General features: G+C 41.4%; 1 protein-coding gene across 4 annotated transcripts in view; it reads right to left on the bottom strand.

Annotated features, from left to right (window-relative positions):
• SV2B (synaptic vesicle glycoprotein 2B) overlaps positions 1-17,756 on the bottom strand; it is a 177,450-nt gene that overhangs the window by 27,680 nt on the left and 132,014 nt on the right. For 3 of the 4 annotated variants that reach the window (XM_023220900.1, XM_023220898.1, XM_023220897.1), the window contains exons 2-5: positions 8,856-9,036; positions 8,335-8,486; positions 4,660-4,793; positions 2,798-2,887 (exon numbers count right to left, since the gene is read on the bottom strand). In XM_023220900.1, coding sequence (XP_023076668.1) covers positions 2,798-2,887; positions 4,660-4,793; positions 8,335-8,486; positions 8,856-9,034 — 555 coding nt within the window. In that variant the 5' untranslated portion in view covers positions 9,035-9,036. The remainder of the gene's footprint in view (positions 1-2,797; positions 2,888-4,659; positions 4,794-8,334; positions 8,487-8,855; positions 9,037-17,756) is intronic. The other variant, XM_023220899.1, reaches the window with a different exon arrangement.

Below are 17,756 nucleotides of genomic sequence, written 5' to 3' on the forward strand. Positions count from 1 at the left end.
TGTGTCTGTGTCTGTGTGTCTCTGTGTCTGTCTTCTTGTGTGTCTGTGTGTGTCTCTGTGTGTCCGCGTGTTCCTGTGTCTGTGTGTCTCTGTATGGGTGCCTATGTCTGTGTATGTCTCCATGTCTTTGTGTATGTGCTTGTGTGTGCCTGTGTTTCAGGCCAGGTTGATGTAGTGCAAAAACCAATCCAACCAATGTGGAGTCAGAGACTGGAGGCACAGACAGAAGACCATGGAAACATCTTCCAGAAATAAGCAGGAGCTCGGAGAGAAACTTGGACTTCCTCTGGCCATGGAACGATGCAGCAGGGGCAGAGTGGCAGGACTGAGCCAAGTACACCCAGAAGCCTCACCAATGTGTGGCTTCCACACCTGCAGCACAGCGGGAGCGCTACAGGTCATCACAGAGACGGCGGGGATGGAAGATCGGGAGAATCACTGTGACCCTTAACATCTTCCATTTGGAGCATTTCTGTTCATTATGCTTCTTAATAAATGTTTGCAGTACATGTTCTCACTTATAAGTGGGAGCTAAATGATAAGAACTTAGGAACACAAAGAAGGGGACAACCAACACTGGGGTCTACTTGGTGGTGGAGGGTGGGAGGAGGGAGAGGGGCAGAAAAGATAACTATTGGGTGCTGGGCTTAATACCTGGGTGACAAAATAATCTGTACAACAAACCCCTGTGACACAAGTTCACCTATATAACAAACCTTCACATGTACTCCTGAACCTAAAATAGAAGTTTTAAAAAAAAAAAAGGAAAAACATTGGTCCCATATTTCAGATATTTTAGAAGCAGTAGAATTGAGAAAAATATCCCACTGATGAATTTTCCATAAAATTTATAACTTAATTTATGAAAAAATGTCATAATTTAAATAATGATTAACATCTGTCTAGCACTTACTCCAAGCCAGGCACTGGTTTTTGTTGCTGTTGGTGGTGGCGGTGTTTTATTTAATCCTTACAATAGCCACATTTATAGATATGATTATCCCTCTTTTCTCTATGAGAAAAATGAGGCACGGAGAGTACCTTGTCTAAGGCCACACAGCTAGAAAGTGTCAAAACTGGGATTTGATATTTTGGGTGCAGATGCTTGGCCACCGTGTGATCCTGCCTGAAAAGCAGAGGTTTTAAGTAACAGGTTAACAAGGGTAAATGGTTTACTCGAAACTGAAATTATGGAAGCTAAAAAATCAAAAGCAGTGAATCAAAATTAGGTAGGAGTTACTCCAGGAAGGTTTCCTTGAGAAAACGGATTTGAAGTGGGGGAAGTTATAGAAACAGGTGCACAAAGATGCCTATAGCCTCCTGGTTTGTCAGAGCATGGCAGGCAGGAAGACAGCATCTCTGTAACTATCAGGCCATCTTCATAGAAATTACCATTTACCATTCTGTTTTGTTTATTTTTGTTTTGTTTTGTTTGCTTTTAAAACTGGCAAGAAACAAAATTCAGACTAATAGCCAATGATGGTAAGGGTGTAAGGAAATGGGTCCCCTATTGCCTGTGGCATTGTAGATTGGTACAATCCAGTTGAAATGTATTATGATTTGGCAATATATCTCAAGAGCTATAGAAATACCCAAGCTCTCTGAGCCAGCACTTTCGTTTCCAGGAGTCTACTCCTGGAAATAAAACACTCCTAGAACATGAAGTGGAAGGAAATATGTGCACAAGAAGGTTCATTGCACTGACATTTACAGGAACAAGGTAGTACAACTGGATAAATAAGCTTCTAACATTAGAGACATGTTAGGAAAACTGTGTTAATGTTCGTTAACATTACTGTTCATTAAAATGATTATTATGAATACTAGGAGACAATATATAAAATGATAATGAGTGCTACAGTGTTAAATAATATGTACACATAAATATACATACATATGCTGATCCCCAGAGAAATCTATTTATTTCTGTTACCTTTTTTTTTTCAGACACAGTCATGCTCTGTTGTCTAGGCTGGAGTGCAGAGGCACCATCTCAGCTCACTGCAACCTCTACATCCTCGGTTTAAGCAATTCTCTTGCCTCAGCCTCCTGAGTAGCTGGGATTATAGGCACATGCCACCATGCCCAGCTAATTTTTTTGTATTTTTAGTAGAGATGGGGTTTTGCCATGTTGGCCAGGCTGGTCTTGAACGCCTGACTTCAAGTGATCTACCAGCCTTAGCCTCTGACGTGGTTTGGCTCTGCGTTCCCACACAAATCTCATCTTGAATTGTACTCCCATAATTCCCACATGTTGTGGGAGGGACACGATGGGAGATAATTTTAATCATGGGGACGGTTTCCCCCATACTGTTCTCATGGTAGTGAATAAGTCTCATGAGATCTGATAGGTTTATCAGAGGTTTCTGCTTTTGCAAATTCCTCATTTTCTCTTGCCACCACCATGTAAGAAGTGCCTTTCGCCACCTGCCATGATTCTGAGGCCTCCCCAGCCATGTGTAACTGTAAGTCCAATTAAACCTCTTTTTCCACCCAGTCTCGGGTATGTCTTTATCAGCAGCATGAAAATGGACTATTACAGCCTTCCAAAGTGCTGGGATTAGAGGCACAAGCCACCGCGCCTGGCACCATTTTTAAAAACAACTAGCAACCTAAGGAAAAACCTCGAAGGATATCCATCAAAATGCGAAGAATAATTATTATAAAGTAACAGCAATATCAGAGTCTTTATTCTCCTTTTGACAAATTTTCTGTTATATGCTTAAATTACTCTTTAGCAAATCAAAGCAGTGAAGAGGAGAACCCCCTTCTTATTGGCAGGCAACCCCACACTCACCGTGAACACTTTCTCTGGGGTCCCCTTAGCTCTCATGTTGGTGTCATGGACCTGCTTGAGAATCATCCAGGCTTCGTCATGTTTTCCCATCTGGTGAAACCAAGGAAAGACACAGGAAAAATTCATTGCTGACTATGCCTTCTGTTCATTAGGGGTGGAAAATCCGACAAACTCCATGGGAATGTTGATACGAGCATTCCTACCAGGTCTGAGGCAATTGCATGTGGACTCATTACCATCTAGGACCTGTGAAAGACCAGGACAAGCTTCCATCCCCAGCCAATCTTACGAGGATAATAAGGTCGTGCTTTCAAGGTGTAAATGCTAGGTAGTATTATCATTATACACTCTGAGTAACTAATCACAGTTATTAGGTTCCTCACTGATGAGATAAGGCAAAGAAATGATGTGTTACAGGTTGAACTGTGTCCCCCCAAAAAAGATACGGTGAAGTCCTAATCCCCAGTACCACAGAGAGTGACTTTATTTGGAAATAGGGTTGTGGCAAGTGCAATTAGCTAAATTAAGATGAGGACATTCTGGAGTGGGTGGAGCCCTGATTCAACAGAACAGCTGCCCTTATAGGAAGACACCCATATGGAGACACAGAGGCATGCAGGGAGGACGCCATGTGATGATGAAGGCCACGACTGGAGTGATGCAGCTGCGAGCCACGGAACGGTCAAAATTCCCGCAAAACACCAGAATCTGGAAGAGGCAAGGAAGGAGTCTCCCCTACAGTTTTCTGAGGGAGCATGACCTTGCTGCTGCTTTGATTTGGGACTTCAAGCCTCTGAAACTATGAGACAAATCTGTCTTTTTAAGTCACTCAGTTTGTGGCATTTTGCTACAGCAGCCCTAGGACACTCATATCCGACCAAGGGTACAAAACTCCCTGTTGCCTCCCTGTCTGCCTCCTGATCAAAGGGGTGAACAGGGACATTCAACATGGAGGATCACTCTGCAGATGGCTTAGGAAGGAGGCAGATAAGCGGACTCTGCAAACTGGGGATGGAAGAGCCTCAAGGTCCTGTTGCCCCTCTGCCTGCTCCGGTACTGTCTGACTTCTGCAAGCAGGAGGCTCCCCCGCTGTTGGAAGGCTCATGGGACTCATCTCTCAGGACACAGATGCAGCTGTCTGGTGGCTGGGGACCCTGTGTAGCTAAGAGACCTGAAGGGCTTGGGAGTAGCAACAAGCTCTACCATAGCTCTCACTGCCAAACACAGAAAAACAGCAGCTCTAAAGAGCTTCCTTCCTTCCTTCCTTCCTTGCTTCCTTCCTTATTTATTTATGTATTCATTCATTCATTCATTCATTCATTTATTGAGACAGGGTCTCTCTTTATTACCCAGAGCGGAGTGCAGTGACACAACCATGGCTCTCTGCAGGCTTGATCTCTGGGGCCCAAGCAGTCCTCCTACCTCAGCCTCCAAGTAGCTGGGACCACAGGCATGCATGCACCAAATCGCTCAGCTATTTTTTTTTTTATTTTTGTAGAGATGAGGTCGCCCTATGTAGCCCAGCCTAAAAAACTTCCTAATCAGGACCTCGGGGGACAGTGGGTGCCGTGAGACAGCTCAGGAGCTGCCTTCCACCACTGCACAGTCTTGGGTAGGAGCTCCTGCTCTGGGCTCCACAAGCTCTTGAACCTTCCAGCATTTACAGTCCATGAATCCATGACCTGCCACCATCACAGCAGGCAGGGTGCCAGATTTAATGATGAGTGAGGTCAGCCAACCTGGGGGAGTTTGCAATGTGTAAGCAGCAGAGGATGTGGGACTAGGGACTGAGAGAAGGAAGCGAGGCTGGATTCCGGTGGCTGTTTTGTCGCTCTCCCCCTAGTGGAAAAGCACTGACTCACCTCTAGCAGAAACCGTGGGCTCTCTGGCATGAACTTCAGGGCCACCATGGACACAGTGCAGGGCAGAGCACAGACGATGACAAACACTCTCCAGCTGTGGAAGTGGTAATTGGTCCCCATGCTGAAGCCCCAGCCTGCAAAGGAGCAGCCAGTCAAAGGATCTCTGGGACATGATCTTTTCCTCTACAGAAGAGTGACTCTGAAGCCCTGGCTCAAAAACTTCAGGGCACAAGATAATCACCCAGGGAGGTGGTTAAAATGCAAACTCCTCAGCTGTGCCTCCAAAGCTTCTGAGTGGTAAGTCTGGGATAGGAGCTGCATCTTGACAAATCTGCAAAATGGTATTTCTCACATTGCAAATTTGTCAAAATCTGCATTCTGGAGGCTTCTATTTTAAAATGGAGTATAAAAGTAACAGATACCATACAGGCATACACACAGGGAAATGTCCTGTCCATTTGGGGTAAAATAATTTTTTTAATTTTTTATTTCCACAGGTTATTGGGGAAGAGGTGGTGTTTGGTTACATGAGTAAGTTCTTTAGTGGTGATCTGTGAGATTTTGGTGCACCCATCACCCAAGCAGTATACGCTGCACACAATTTGTAGTCTTTTATACCTCACCCCCTTCCCACCCTTTCCCCGAGTCCCCAAAGTCCATTGTGTCATTCTTACGCCTTTGCATCCTCATAGCTTAGCTCCTACGTATGAGTGAGAACTTACGATGTTTGGTTTTCCGTTCCTGAGTTACTTCACTTAGAATAATAACCTCATTTGGGGTAAAGTATTTAACCACAAGCACTGCTGTCAGCCTGCAGTGGTCAGACAGTTACCATGGGGCCCCTCTGCCGTGGACATCCCATCTATGTTGGTCAACATGTCCCGAACCTGAATTCTTTTATTGCTTTCCTAGAAATCAGACACTTACACAGTAGTGTGTGCGTTTGCATAAGTGTGTGTGTGTTTGTGAAGTGAAAAAAAGATGCAGTTTGTAGTGACTATTGTGGGTTGCTAGCTTCCCTCACAACATCCTCCTACCTTTTCTTTACCACTGTGTTGCACACCTGTGGTTTCGGTGGAACTGACCCTATCCCTAGCTCCAGGGATGGGGAAGGAAGTGGATCTAAACCCTTCTGGACCTGCATCCCCTGGTGTATAGTGGTTGGCTGAGGTGGACACATGACCAAGGCTGATCCAATCAGAGGGAAATCAAAGACCCTTTCTCATTGGTCGTTAGTATTCAAACATTTGGATCAGCTAACAGGGAAAATGAAACTCCCCATGAAACAAGTACTCTGCAAATAGAAAGCCTCGTATTGCTAATGCTTCCAGGAGGGAAGTTAGCCTGAGTACTAGAATTATCTTGGAATTTTTCTCAACATTCATTCCTCTGTGCACCCCAAGAATTGCCAAAGGTTTGGGCTGGCAGGTATATCTAGAGCTGCTTCTTTTTGTGTCCTTTCTCCCCTCCATTTTACAGGTGAGGGAACCCAGGCTGAAAAGATGGATTGACTTGTCCCATATCACACAGCACCACTATTTGGATTCAGCTTTTATTCAGATTTCAGTTGCTTCCCTCCATAAAAGGGTTTTCAATCACTTCATTTAAATGTGAAAATAGGCCAGGCACTGTGGGCCACATCTGTAATCCCAGCACTTTGGGAGGCTGAGGCGGGTGGATCACTTGAGGTCGGGCGTTGGAGACCAGCCTGGCCAAACATGGTGAAACCCCGACTCTACTAAAAATACAAAAATTAGCTGGGTGTGGTGGCTCACACCTGTAATCCCAGCTACTTGGGTGACTGAGACATGAGTATTGCTTGAACCTGGGAGGCAGAGGATGCAGTGAACTGAGAATATGCCACTACACTCCAGGCTGGGTGATAGAGCGACACTCCGTCTCAGGAAAAAAAAAAAAAAGTGACAATAATCCCTTAGTATTCAAACATTTGGATCAGCTAACAGGGAAAATGATATTATATCAAGAATTGTGAGGAAAAAAATGAAAAAAAAAGCAATGCTTCAAAACCATATAATCAACAGCATAGTACATGGGCAATTAAAGTGTGCATTTGAGTGAGGGATAAATTGCAGAACCTGATAGTAGCAGTAATACAATTTTGTATCTAAAATTATGGAGAACTAGAGTGACAGAATTGACTGGACCTGCATCCCCTGGTGTATAGTGGTTTATTTTACTATTCCTTTATTTTACTATTCTTTATTTCACTATTCCTGTCCATATTTATCCTGTTTCTGATATAAAATCCAGTGGATTTTCAAGTGCTAGATATGGCAAAGACAACATGGTCTTCCCAAAACCACTTCCTCTACTTTGTGGGCACACAGCTAGATTGTTACCCAGTGTCCCTTGCAGGACAAGGTGTGGGCATGTTACAGATCAGGGGCCACTGAAATGTGAGCAGAGATGGTGAGTGTGCTCCACTTCCTGGCCTTTAGCCAATCTACAACTGCCCAGTCTCTTTCCGCAAACCAGAGACCTTGTAAACTGTGTGTTGAAGATGACAGAATGACACAATGGAAGGAGTCTAAACTCCAGAATTATTGAGGGAGTGGAGCCACCTGCAGATCAGAAATGCCAGCCGGACCTCACATAAGGGAGAAGCTTTCACTATGTTAAAACACTGAGATTTCAGGGTTTATCAGTTTGTCAGGGTAATGTACCCAGTAACACCTTAACTAACATAGTAGGTACTGTCTAAACTAAAGCTTGTTCTTAAAAAGGTATACATGGAGCCTCCATGAGCCTCCATTACCTCAGAAAGCACAACAGAGAGGGTCATATTTAAAACAAGGCAATAAATAGGTGATAAAGTGTCGGTCAGCTTCAGGGGCAACTGTCTGCTACCCCCTCGGGGTCTGAGGATTCTAAATCACTGCTAAACCTATACTCATAATCAGTGATTTACCAAAAATGATTTTGAATGATGATGAGAGTATTACTCAGTATACTCCAAAAGCAGAATCAAAGTCAAAATTGCTGCCTTCTCCCTACTTTGCTCTTGACGAAACCAGTAGTAAAAGTTGATGTTGCCAGGTCTCTGTCCAGAGAATACAGTGTTTACAATTATCCAGGAAAATAAAATTGTCCCGGCTGAAACCATGACCTTGTCTATAAGGGCTGCTGCACTTCCACAGTCAAACAAGAGTGACAGCAGGCACTAGGGTAGAAAGAGTACAAGCCTACCGCACCTGAGGGGACATCAGGACTCCAGCCCCCACTCCACCACATGCCAGGGACATGGTCTTGAGCGAGTCACCAACTCCTCTTGGCTTTTGTCACATACCTGTCATCTATAAAATGAGGTTACCAAAGCCTAACTTGCTCAGGGGGAGGAGGACTGGAGGAGATGAAAGTTGACATTATTTCAAATAAAAGTAAGGAAACAAGAAAAGGAGAGAGAGAAGGAGACAGGGAAGAATGAAGGAAGGGAAGGAAGGAGGAAGAAAGGAAGGACAGGATATATTTTTCAAAAAAGACATGTGAATTGAAATTAACAATGTGTCTGCAATGTTAGAAGTTGTTGAGAAAGATTAAGGTCACATATGGGAATTGTGCGTGAGTACATGAAATAAGGCTGAGGATAGGAACTATTGTTTGGGTGCAGGAGCCATAGAAACAGAGACCCCTAGGCTGTTTTGAGCCATGGCTCACCATAGTGTGGAATGATGCTCCAGGCCATGGCAGATGCGTAGAGGCCCCCAGTCATCCAGAAGATGCCCAGCCAACTGAGGTGTTCTCCTCGCTTCTCCCGAGACAAGAATTCAGAAAAATAGGCAAAAACAATTGGCAGAGCACCCCCAATACTGCAGAGGGAAAAGTCCAGAGAGAAAGAATCAAGTCATACACTAAAAATGGTAATAGCAGAAACCAAGTTGCCTATATCCCACCTTAGACTCTGTGGTGAAATGACCCAGTTAATTTGAGGGACCAGCCAGGTAGTTCCTCTCTACATGTGGGAAGCAGTCTTGCATTATTTTGACATTGCATGCTAACTTCAGAGGCTAATCCTAACCCTAACTCTTTCTAAGGTTCAACTTTAATATAATATCCTGAAAGTCAAACAAAAACTCAATCAGTCCAAGGGTTTCTGGAGTTATCTCTCGGAGCTAGAGTACCAGAATGGATGGGCCATAGGTCTGGCAGGGTCCAGCTCCAGCTCCCTAAGAACATACCCGATGCCTGAGATGAGTCGGCAGAAGAGGAAGGCTCCATATCCCTGCACGAAGGAAGAGAGGGAGGCGAAGGAGGCATTGACAGCCAGAGACATGCTGAGGACTCGCTTCCTTCCCAGCTTATCAGCCAGGCCTCCCAGGATGAAGGCCCCCGCCATCATTCCCAAGTAGACTATCATCCCTGCAATGAGGGGAAGGAGGGGCGAGAACAGAGAGAAAAGACAAAAGATTAGATTCTATATAATGTTTATAAAATACAGTGTTCATTTTCACTTATCCTAGAATTTCTGTGTCATAGACACAAAATGGTGGAATGTGATATTTGTGGCAAATTGGAAGTACTATACAAATACGACTTTTTACAAATGTTATCTTAAAAATGGCCTTACCAGGTTTATACACATGTACACAGACTAACGCAGATCAATCAAAACTGAGATAGCTGTAAGACCACCCATTTAGGTGCATCATCTGCAGACAAGGGAAATGCTGTAATTTTTTAAGCAAGGAAAATGTTTGTGTTGCAAAAGCCCTCAACTGGTGGATTATGTTTAAGGAGAGAATTTCCAGGGTAAAGTGTGGCAAAGTGGATATGGGAAATGTTAGGAAGGAACATGATAGAAGTGAAAAACAGCAATTGAAAGCAAGGCCAGCTATGTTATTACCACCCAAGAAGGACCTTTCTTCAAGCTACAATCAATGTCTAGGCTTAAGAAAATGTAGCATATTTGTATATGGTGTGAGATAAGGGTCCAGTTTCACTCTTCTGCATGTAAAATCCAGTTTTCCCAATGAAACTTATTGAAGAGACTGTTTTTTCCCTATTGTGTGTTCTTGTCACTTTTGTTGTAAATCAATTGACCATAAATGTGTGAATTTATTTCTAAGCTCTCTATGCTGTTCCATTGGTCTATATGTTTGTGTTTATGCCAGTACCATTTTTTAAAAATTACTATAATTTTGTAGTATTTTTGAAAGCAAGTAGTGTGATACCATCAACTTTGCTCCTTTAGCTCAAGACTGCTTTCCCTATCCAAATCTTTTGTGGTTCTATATGCATTTTAGGATTTTTTTTTTCTATTTCTATGAAAAATGCCATTGGAAGTTTGATAGGGACTGCATTGAATCCGTAGATTACTTTGGGCAGTGTAGATACTTTAACAATATTAATTCTTTCTATTCATAAACATGGGATATCTTTCCATCTATTTGTGTCTTCTTCTACTTCTTCGTCAATGTCTTACAATTTTCAGTATAAAGACCTTTCATTTCTTTGGTTAAATTCATTCCTAAGTACTTTTTAATGTTATTGTAAATGAGATTGTTTCTTAGATTTTGTTTTCAGATACTTCATTGTTAGTATATAGAAACACTACTATTTTTTATGTTGGTTTCTTATTTTGCAACTTTACTGAATTTGTTTATTAGTTCTAACAATTTTTTGGTGGCATCTTTAGGGTTTTCTATGTATAAGATGCCATCTGCAGAAACCATTTTACTTCTTCATTTGTGATTTGGATGCCTTTTATTTCTTTTTCTTGCCTAATTGCTCTGTGTTGAATAGAAGTGGCAAGAGTGAGCATTCTTGTCTTGTTGCTGATATTAGGGGTAAAGCTTTCAGCTTTTCATTATTGATTATGATTGTCAGTTGTGAGATTGTCATACATGGCCTTCTATACCTAATTTGTTGAGAATTTTTATCATGAAAAGATGCTGAATTTTTGTCAAATGCTTTTTCTGCATCTATTAAGATGATCATATGATTTTTATCCGTTATTATGTTAATATGTTATATCACTTTTATTGATTTGCATATGTTGAAACATCTGTTCACTCCAGGCACAAATCTCACTTGATCGTGGTGTATGATCCTTTTAATGTGCTGCTGAATTTAATTTGCTAGTATTTTGTAGAAGATTATTGCATCTGTGTCCATTAGGAATATTGACCTGTAATTTTCTTTCCTTGTAGTGTTCTTCTCTGGCTTTGGTATCAGAGTCATGCTGGACTTGTAAAATGAGTTTGTAATATTCCTTCCCCTTCAATGTTCTGGAAGAGTTTGAGAAAGGTTGGCATTAATTATTCTTTAAATGTTTGGTAGAATTCAACAGTAAAGCCAGCAGGTCCTAGGCTTTTCTTTGTTGAGAGGTTTTTGGTTACTAATTCAATCTCTTTAGTCATTACTGGTTTGTTAAGATTTTCTATTTCTTCACAATTGAGTCTTGGTGGATTGCATGTTTCTAGGTATGTATGCATTTCTTCCAGATTACACAACTTGCTGTGTGTAACTTTTCATAATAGTATCCTGTGATCCTTCATATTTCTGTGGTATCAGTTGTAATGTCTTCTCTTTCATTTCTATTTTTATTTGAGGCTTCTTTTTCCTTAGTCTAGCTAAAAGTTTGTCAGTTCTGCTTATCTTTTCAAAAAACCAACTCAATGCTTTAACTATTACACTTTGCTGCTCTTTATAGATAGCGTTGGTTAGATTCCTTCGCTCTACATTAGTTCATTCTTTCTTCATCTGCTCACTCCCAGCATTACTTGCCAAGTGAGGAATGGGTCCATCCTTTCAAGGAGATAAACAATAAAATGTAAGATTATCTCTGAGTGAGAAAAAAGGTGCTCAATAAAGATATCTGTCAGGTATTATTAAAACCCAGAAGAAGAGCAAACCTTGGATATAATTCACTCAGTGTGGGAAGGCTTCCAAGAGAAAGACGTTGAGCTGTTCTTGAAAGACAAACAGAATTCAGTCTGATTTACGTTTGGTGACTGAGGCAAAAAGAAAGTCTGATATGTTTGGGCAACTTCTTGTAAGTGGCCTAGCATGAGTACAGCATAGTTCATGTAGGGGAACCTGATGAGAGTTCAGGCTAGAGGGTAGGACAGAAGCCAGATTATAAGTGTGTGTGTGTGTGTGTGTGTGTGTGTGTGTGTGTGTGAGAGAGAGAGAGAGAGAGAGAGAAAATGTAGATGTATGGATATATGCATGTGCGACTGTGTGTGTGCACATGGGTGTTTGCATGTATGTGTATGAGCCCATAAATTGAAAGCAGGGAGAGCGAAAAGAGACTTAGAGGAGTGGTCCAGAGATTTGCTGAGAGCTAGTCTCTATACCCCATACCCTGATTCCACCCTAGAGAAAAACACTAGCATCCAATAAAAGTCTGTTTTTTCTTTTACTTCAATAAAGCTATCTTCAGCACTTCTCAAACTTTACTGTGCACATAAATCACCTGGGGATCTTGTCAAAATCATATTCTGATACAGCAGGCCCGAGAATGGGCCCTGAGATTCTGCATCTCTAACAAGCTGCCAGCTGAGGCCAGTGCTTCTGGTCTGGGGACCACATTTTGCGTAGCAAGAGGCTAGAGCACATCTGTCCTCCTATAAACAGTAAACAGTGATGAGAATCCAGGCCTTAGAACCCAAAGATCTCATTCACTAGTTGTACAATTCGGGAGCAAAACCTCTCACTTTCTGAGGGTATTAATCACCTAATTTATAAACTGATTACTGAACTAGAGATGATCTCCAAGTTGCCTTCCCATTCATTAATTTTACATTAATTTTTTTTAAATGTAAATAATGAAAGATGAAGTACTATGGATTTCCCAGGAAGAAGAAATTCAGATTAAAAACATAAACTCAGACACAAATGTTTGATTAGACTACTTAAGGCCATATACAAGGCATCTTTATGACGTTGTACACATGGATCAAAATATCACAGGTGCTCCAAAATATGTACAACTATGATAAATCAATTAAAAAGAATCAAATAACAATAATAAAGATCTCATTAACCAAAAAGTGGCTTCTAGCCTACCAGTTTGCAATCTTAGCAATGAACACTGTACAGCTATGACGTTATTGCCTCTTAGCTCCAAAGCCACCCTTCTAGACCTTACTTGGTCCACAAATCCCAGCCACTCTCTGCTAGGCTCTGCCAATAGAGGGCGCTACAGGGACGCTTCAAGGCTGGAGAAGGAAGAAAGGACCTGTCCTTTCTGTTCCTGTAGTTTCACCCTGACTGCCGCAATGCCTTTCCAGACAGCAGCTGCATCCAATTAGCCGAAGCCACATTGCACTTCATTCTCCTCTCCAACACCAGCAACCGCCAGCCAGGGCCCCTCTTCAGAGAGCTGAGTTGCAGCTTCATGGAACCCCTTTTCAAGATTCTAAGTTATAATCATTCCAATCTCTTTCCTTTATTCTCCAAGCCCTAGGGGAGGCAGCTTCTCCCTGCATGTACTACCTCAGTGATACTTTTCAAAAGCATTTCAACCCACCCTGTTAATAATTTTTACATTAAAATCTCTCTTTTCGAGAGGAATCAAATAGACGCAATAAAAAATGATAAAGGGGATATCACCACCGACCCCACAGAAATACAAACTACCATCAGAGAATACTATAAACACCTCTACGCAAATCAACTAGAAAATCTAGAAGAAATGGATAATTTCCTGGACACTTACACTCTCCCAAGACTAAACCAGGAAGAAGTTGAATCCCTGAATAGACCAATAGCAGCCTCTGAAATTGAGGCAACAATTAATAGCCTGCCCACCAAAAAAAGCCCAGGACCAGATGGATTCACAGCTGAATTCTACCAGAGGTACAAGGAGGAGCTGGTACCATTCCTTCTGAAACTATTCCAATCAATAGAAAAAGAGGGAATCCTCCCTAACTCATTTTATGAGGCCAGCATCATCCTGATACCAAAGCCTGGCAGAGACACAACAAAAAAAGAGAATTTTAGACCAATCTCCCTGATGAACATCGATGCAAAAATCCTCAATAAAATCCTGGCAAACCGGATTCAGCAGCACATCAAAAAGCTTATCCACCATGATCAAGTGGGCTTCATCCCTGGGATGCAAGGCTGGTTCAACATTCGCAAATCAATCAACGTAATCCAGCATATCAACAGAACCAAAGACAAGAACCACATGATTATCTCAATAGATGCAGAAAAGGCTTTTGACAAAATTCAACAGCCCTTCATGCTAAAAACGCTCAACAAATTCGGTATTGATGGAACGTACCTCAAAATAATAAGAGCTATTTATGACAAACCCACAGCTAATATCATACTGAATGGGCAAAAACTGGAAAAGTTCCCTTTGAAAACTGGCACAAGACAGGGATGCCCTCTCTCACCACTCCTATTCAACATAGTGTTGGAAGTTCTGGCTAGGGCAATCAGGCAAGAGAAAGAAATCAAGGGTATTCAGTTAGGAAAAGAGGAAGTCAAATTGTCCCTGTTTGCAGATGACATGATTGTGTATTTAGAAAACCCCATCGTCTCAGCCCAAAATCTTCTTAAGCTGATAAGCAACTTCAGCAAAGTCTCAGGATACAAAATTAATGTGCAAAAATCACAAGCATTCTTATACACCAGTAACAGACAAGCAGAGAGCCAAATCAGGAATGAACTTCCATTCACAATTGCTTCAAAGAGAATAAAATACCTAGGAATCCAACTTACAAGGGATGTAAAGGACCTCTTCAAGGAGAACTACAAACCACTGCTCAGTGAAATCAAAGAGGACACAAACAAATGGAAGAACATACCATGCTCATGGATAGGCAGAATCAATATTGTGAAAATGGCCATACTGCCCAAGGTAATTTATAGATTCAATGCCATCCCCATCAAGCTACCAATGAGTTTCTTCACCGAATTGGAAAAAACTGCTTTAAAGTTCATATGGAACCAAAAAAGAGCCCGCATTGCCAAGACAATCCTAAGTCAAAAGGACAAAGCCGGAGGCGTCACGCTACCTGACTTCAAACTATACTACAAGGCTACAGTAACCAAAACAGCATGGTACTGGTACCAAAACAGAGATATAGACCAATGGAACAGAACGGAGCCTTCAGAAATAATGCCACACATCTACAACCATCTGATATTTGACAAACCTGAGAAAAACAAGAAATGGGGAAAGGATTCCCTATTTAATAAATGGTGCTGGGAAAATTGGCTAGCCATAAGTAGAAAGCTGAAACTGGATCCTTTCCTTACTCCTTATACGAAGATTAATTCAAGATGGATTAGAGACTTAAATGTTAGACCTAATACCATCAAAACCCTAGAAGAAAATCTAGGTAGTACCATTCAGGACATAGGCATGGGCAAGGACTTCATGTCTAAAACACCAAAAGCAACGGCAGCAAAAGCCAAAATTGACAAATGGGATCTCATTAAACTAAAGAGCTTCTGCACAGCAAAAGAAACTACCATCAGAGTGAACAGGCAACCTACAGAATGGGAGAAAATTTTTGCAATCTACTCATCTGACAAAGGGCTCATTTCCAGAATCTACAAAGAACTCAAGCAAATATACAAGAAAAAAACAAACAACCCCATCCAAAAGTGGGGAAAGGATATGAACAGACATTTCTCAAAAGAAGACATTCATACAGCCAACAGACACATGAAAAAATGCTCATCATCACTGGCCATCAGAGAAATGCAAATCAAAACCACAATGAGATACCATCTCACACCAGTTAGAATGGCAATCATTAAAAAATCAGGAAACAATAGGTGTTGGAGAGGATGTGGAGAAATAGGAACACTTTTACACTGTTGGTGGGATTGTAAACTAGTTCAACCATTATGGAAAACAGTATGGCGATTCCTCAAGGATCTAGAACTAGATGTACCATATGACCCAGCCATCCCACTACTGGGTATATACCCAAAGGATTATAAATTATGCTACTACAAAGACACATGCACACGTATGTTTATTGCGGCACTATTCACAATAGCAAAGACTTGGAATCAACCCAAATGTCCATCAGTGACAGACTGGATTAAGAAAATGTGGCACATATACACCATGGAATACTATGCAGCCATAAAAAAGGATGAGTTTGCGTCCTTTGTAGGGACATGGATGCAGCTGGAAACCATCATTCTTAGCAAATTATCACAAGAAGAGAAAACCAAACACCGCATGTTCTCACTCATAGGTGGGAACTGAACAATGAGCTCACTTGGACTCGGGAAGGGGAACATCACACACTGGGGCCTATCATGGGGAGGGGGGAGGGGGGAGGGATTGCATTGGGGAGTTATACCTGATATAAATGATGAATTGATGGGTGCTGACGAGTTGATGGGTGCAGCACACCAACATGGCACATGTATACATATGTAACCTGCACGTTATGCACATGTACCCTAGAACTTAAAGTATAATAAAAAATAAAATAAAATAAAATAAAATCTCTCTTTTCAAATAACTGGTATGATTTCTGTCTCCTGACTATCCCATGACTGATCTAGACACCTAGAGAAATGGAAAAACTTTAGAAGTCAGATGTTGAATTCAACCCTTTAGTTTTACCAGACGAGGAGGCTGAGCCCCAGAAAGGGTCAATAACTTGCCCAGAACCTCAATGCTGGCCGAAGACCTGCTGGCACTGCATTTCTGGTCTCCTGGTTCCAGGCCTGGTGCTTTCACTACTAAACCTCACTGTCCAAGGCCATGGAGGTACCAGAGAGAAGAAGAAGAGCTTTTCAAATGCTGTCTTTGAAGTCTAGGAAAAGGAAGAATGAAGGAAAAATAAGCCTATCACCAGGGAAGGGAAATACCAAATTAACAATGTCTCTGGAATGGTTATGTTATTAGATTCATTTAAAATCTGTCTTTAGCAAAAGAAATTTAAAAAATACATTTGGAAAATTAGAGTGCAGTGGAGTTATCAAAAGTTACTTTAGTGTGAAGCAGATAAGGAACTAGTTTAAAAGCTAGAAATTCAATCATCCTTCAATTTCACTCAACAAGCTCAGTGGCGTATTAGGGAAATGACCCTAATATACTGAGATTTTTGAGGAAATTGAAAACCAGGATTGCTACTTGCAGAGCAGAGAAGGAGGAGGAGGAGATTGAAAGGAGGAGGGATGTGGTGGAGTGGAAGAGACTTTTAGTTGGTGGTAACACAACAAAGGAAACAGAATACCCCTCCTTGGAAGAGGGAGGAGCCTGCAGTGACAGGCACCAGGCAAGAAAGATCCCAATTCTGAGACTGAGACATCTGGGCCGTGGTCCTGGCTCCATGATTACCACAGCATGACTGTGGGCTGCCCATTCAGCCTCTCTGACCATTATCACATCTTTGTAAAATTTAGTGCTCATCTTCGCAGTTGTTAGGATTATATAGGTGAGTGGATTTAAAGTATCTAGCAAAATGCCTGGCACCAAAGTAAATGCACAATTAATAAAAGCTGCTATTGATATTATTAGCAGTACAACTTAAAATCGGGACCCTGGAAAGCCACAGGATTAGAAAAATAAAAATAAGATGGTGATATTTTAAAAACAAGTCCATCATATACTAAAGGAATATGAGGAAAGATGATACAGAATAGCAGAGGAAACTTATTTTTAGTAGTATGCCCTTTAAATGTACCTCCCTCTCTCCTTACCTGGAGAAGGAACCAGGTTCCAATAAAAAGCTTTTTTGAAAAATATTTTTGAAGTTTCCTCTAACAAGACTTTGAAGGGTTTTTTTTTTTTTTTTTTTTTTTTTGCTAACTTATATTTCTTCAGTTCCCACATTAAACTGTTACCTCCTTAGAAAGGCATCCCTGATGTTCCAAACTAAAGCTCCACCAACTTTTTCTATAAAGGGATAGAGCATAGATGTTTTACTTGTAAAATGTACTTTGCCAATCTTCTATGGTCTCTGTCACATCATATTATTATTCCTAAGTTTACAACCCTTTAAGAATGTAAAAAAAAATAAAAATAAAAATAAAATAGGTCACAGGTTTGTAGGCCATAGTTTGTTGGTTCCTGTTCCAAATTTCAGTTGCCCCTCATAGTCTTTTGGCAGTGTACCATTGCTTTTCCTTTGTATCGCATGTCTCTATTT

The sequence above is a fragment of the Piliocolobus tephrosceles genome, chromosome 6, assembly GCF_002776525.5.
Source record: "Piliocolobus tephrosceles isolate RC106 chromosome 6, ASM277652v3, whole genome shotgun sequence".
NCBI classification, from domain to species: Eukaryota; Metazoa; Chordata; class Mammalia; order Primates; family Cercopithecidae; genus Piliocolobus; species Piliocolobus tephrosceles.